Source organism: Rhincodon typus, unplaced genomic scaffold (genome assembly GCF_021869965.1).
Source record: "Rhincodon typus isolate 14 unplaced genomic scaffold, sRhiTyp1.1 hic_rhity00000923, whole genome shotgun sequence".
Classification (NCBI taxonomy): Eukaryota; Metazoa; Chordata; class Chondrichthyes; order Orectolobiformes; family Rhincodontidae; genus Rhincodon; species Rhincodon typus.
Genome location: NW_025966561.1, coordinates 11,499 through 12,749, shown reverse-complemented (window position 1 = coordinate 12,749; position 1,251 = coordinate 11,499). Strand labels below are relative to the sequence as shown.

The following is a 1,251-nucleotide window of genomic DNA, read 5'->3' as shown; positions in this document are numbered from 1 at the left end:
ACACTCCCAGGAGTGGGACAGCACGGGGTTAGATACAGAGTAAAGCTGCCTCTACACTGTCCCCCCATCAAACACTCCCAGGAGAGGGACAGCACAGGGTTAGATACAGAGTAAAGCTGCCTCTACACTGTCCCCCCATCAAACACTCCCAGGAGAGGGACAGCACAGGGTTAGATACAGAGTAAAGCTGCCTCTACACTGTCCCCCCATCAAACACTCCCAGGAGAGGGACAGCACAGGGTTAGATACAGAGTAAAGCTGCCTCTACATTGTCCCCCCATCAAACACTCCCAGGAGAGGGACAGCACAGGGTTACATACAGAGTAAAGCTGCCTCTACACTGTCCCCCCATCAAACACTCCCAGGAGAGGGACAGCACAGGGTTAGATACAGTGTAAAGCTGCCTCTACACTGTCCCCCATCAAACACTCCCAGGACAGGGACAGCACGGGGTTAGATACAGAGTAAAGCTGCCTCTACACTGTCCCCCCATCAAACACTCCCAGGACAGGGACAGCACGGGGTTAGATTCAGAGTAAAATTCCTGTACTCTTTTAAAACTGGAAGTAATATCCCCTTGACAGTGTTCCCCATGACGCACACATGACAGGTACAGCAAGAGGTTAGGTGCAAAATAAAGCTGCCCCAACGCTTCTAAATGGAAAGAAACCAGAAGGTAAAGCTCCCTCAACACTATCCCTCATCAAACCCTCCCAACACAGGGACAGCACGAGATCCAAATTGCTTATTGTTTTATCGTTGTTTTTCTATATCCCAGCATTGGAGAAACCAGTTTCCCAGATTCTGGTTCACGCCCTCAGGCGCGATGACAGAAAGTCAAGTGGATGAACCCCTAAGCCAGGAGACCTTTCGGGAGCTGTGGAACCAGTGAGTCTCTTTCTGTTTGGAATGATTTTGAAAGTTGTGGTTTTGGCAATCATGACTCCTAGTTGATCTCTGAAGCTGCTTGTGCGCATCTCACTGTGCACGGCTGTGTTCCTCTGTGTAAGTGAGAGTGTCTGTATGTGTGTCACTCTGTCTGTGTGAGTGGACCCTGTGTGTGTGTGTTCCCCTCTCTGTGAGTGTGACCCTGTGTGTGTGTTCCCCTCTCTGTGAGTGTGACCCTGTGTGTGTGTGTTCCCCTCTCTGTGAGTGTGACCTTGTGTGTGTGTGTTCCCCTCTCTGTGAGTGTGACCCTGTGTGCGTGTTCCCCTCTCTGTGAGTGTGACGCTGTGTGTGTGTGTGTGTGTG

The 1,251-nt window shown here is 50.9% G+C and overlaps 1 protein-coding gene across 1 annotated transcript in view; it reads left to right on the top strand.

Moving 5' to 3' along the window:
• Positions 1 to 643: 643 nt before the first annotated feature.
• LOC125481117 (cellular tumor antigen p53-like) overlaps positions 644 to 1,251 on the top strand; it is a gene marked incomplete at its 3' end in the record, with an annotated part of 4,191 nt that continues 3,583 nt past the window's right edge. Inside the window, exons 1-2 of the mRNA XM_048592270.1 lie at positions 644 to 676; positions 779 to 888. Of these exons, the coding sequence (XP_048448227.1) occupies positions 659 to 676; positions 779 to 888 (128 nt within the window). The remainder of the gene's footprint in view (positions 677 to 778; positions 889 to 1,251) is intronic.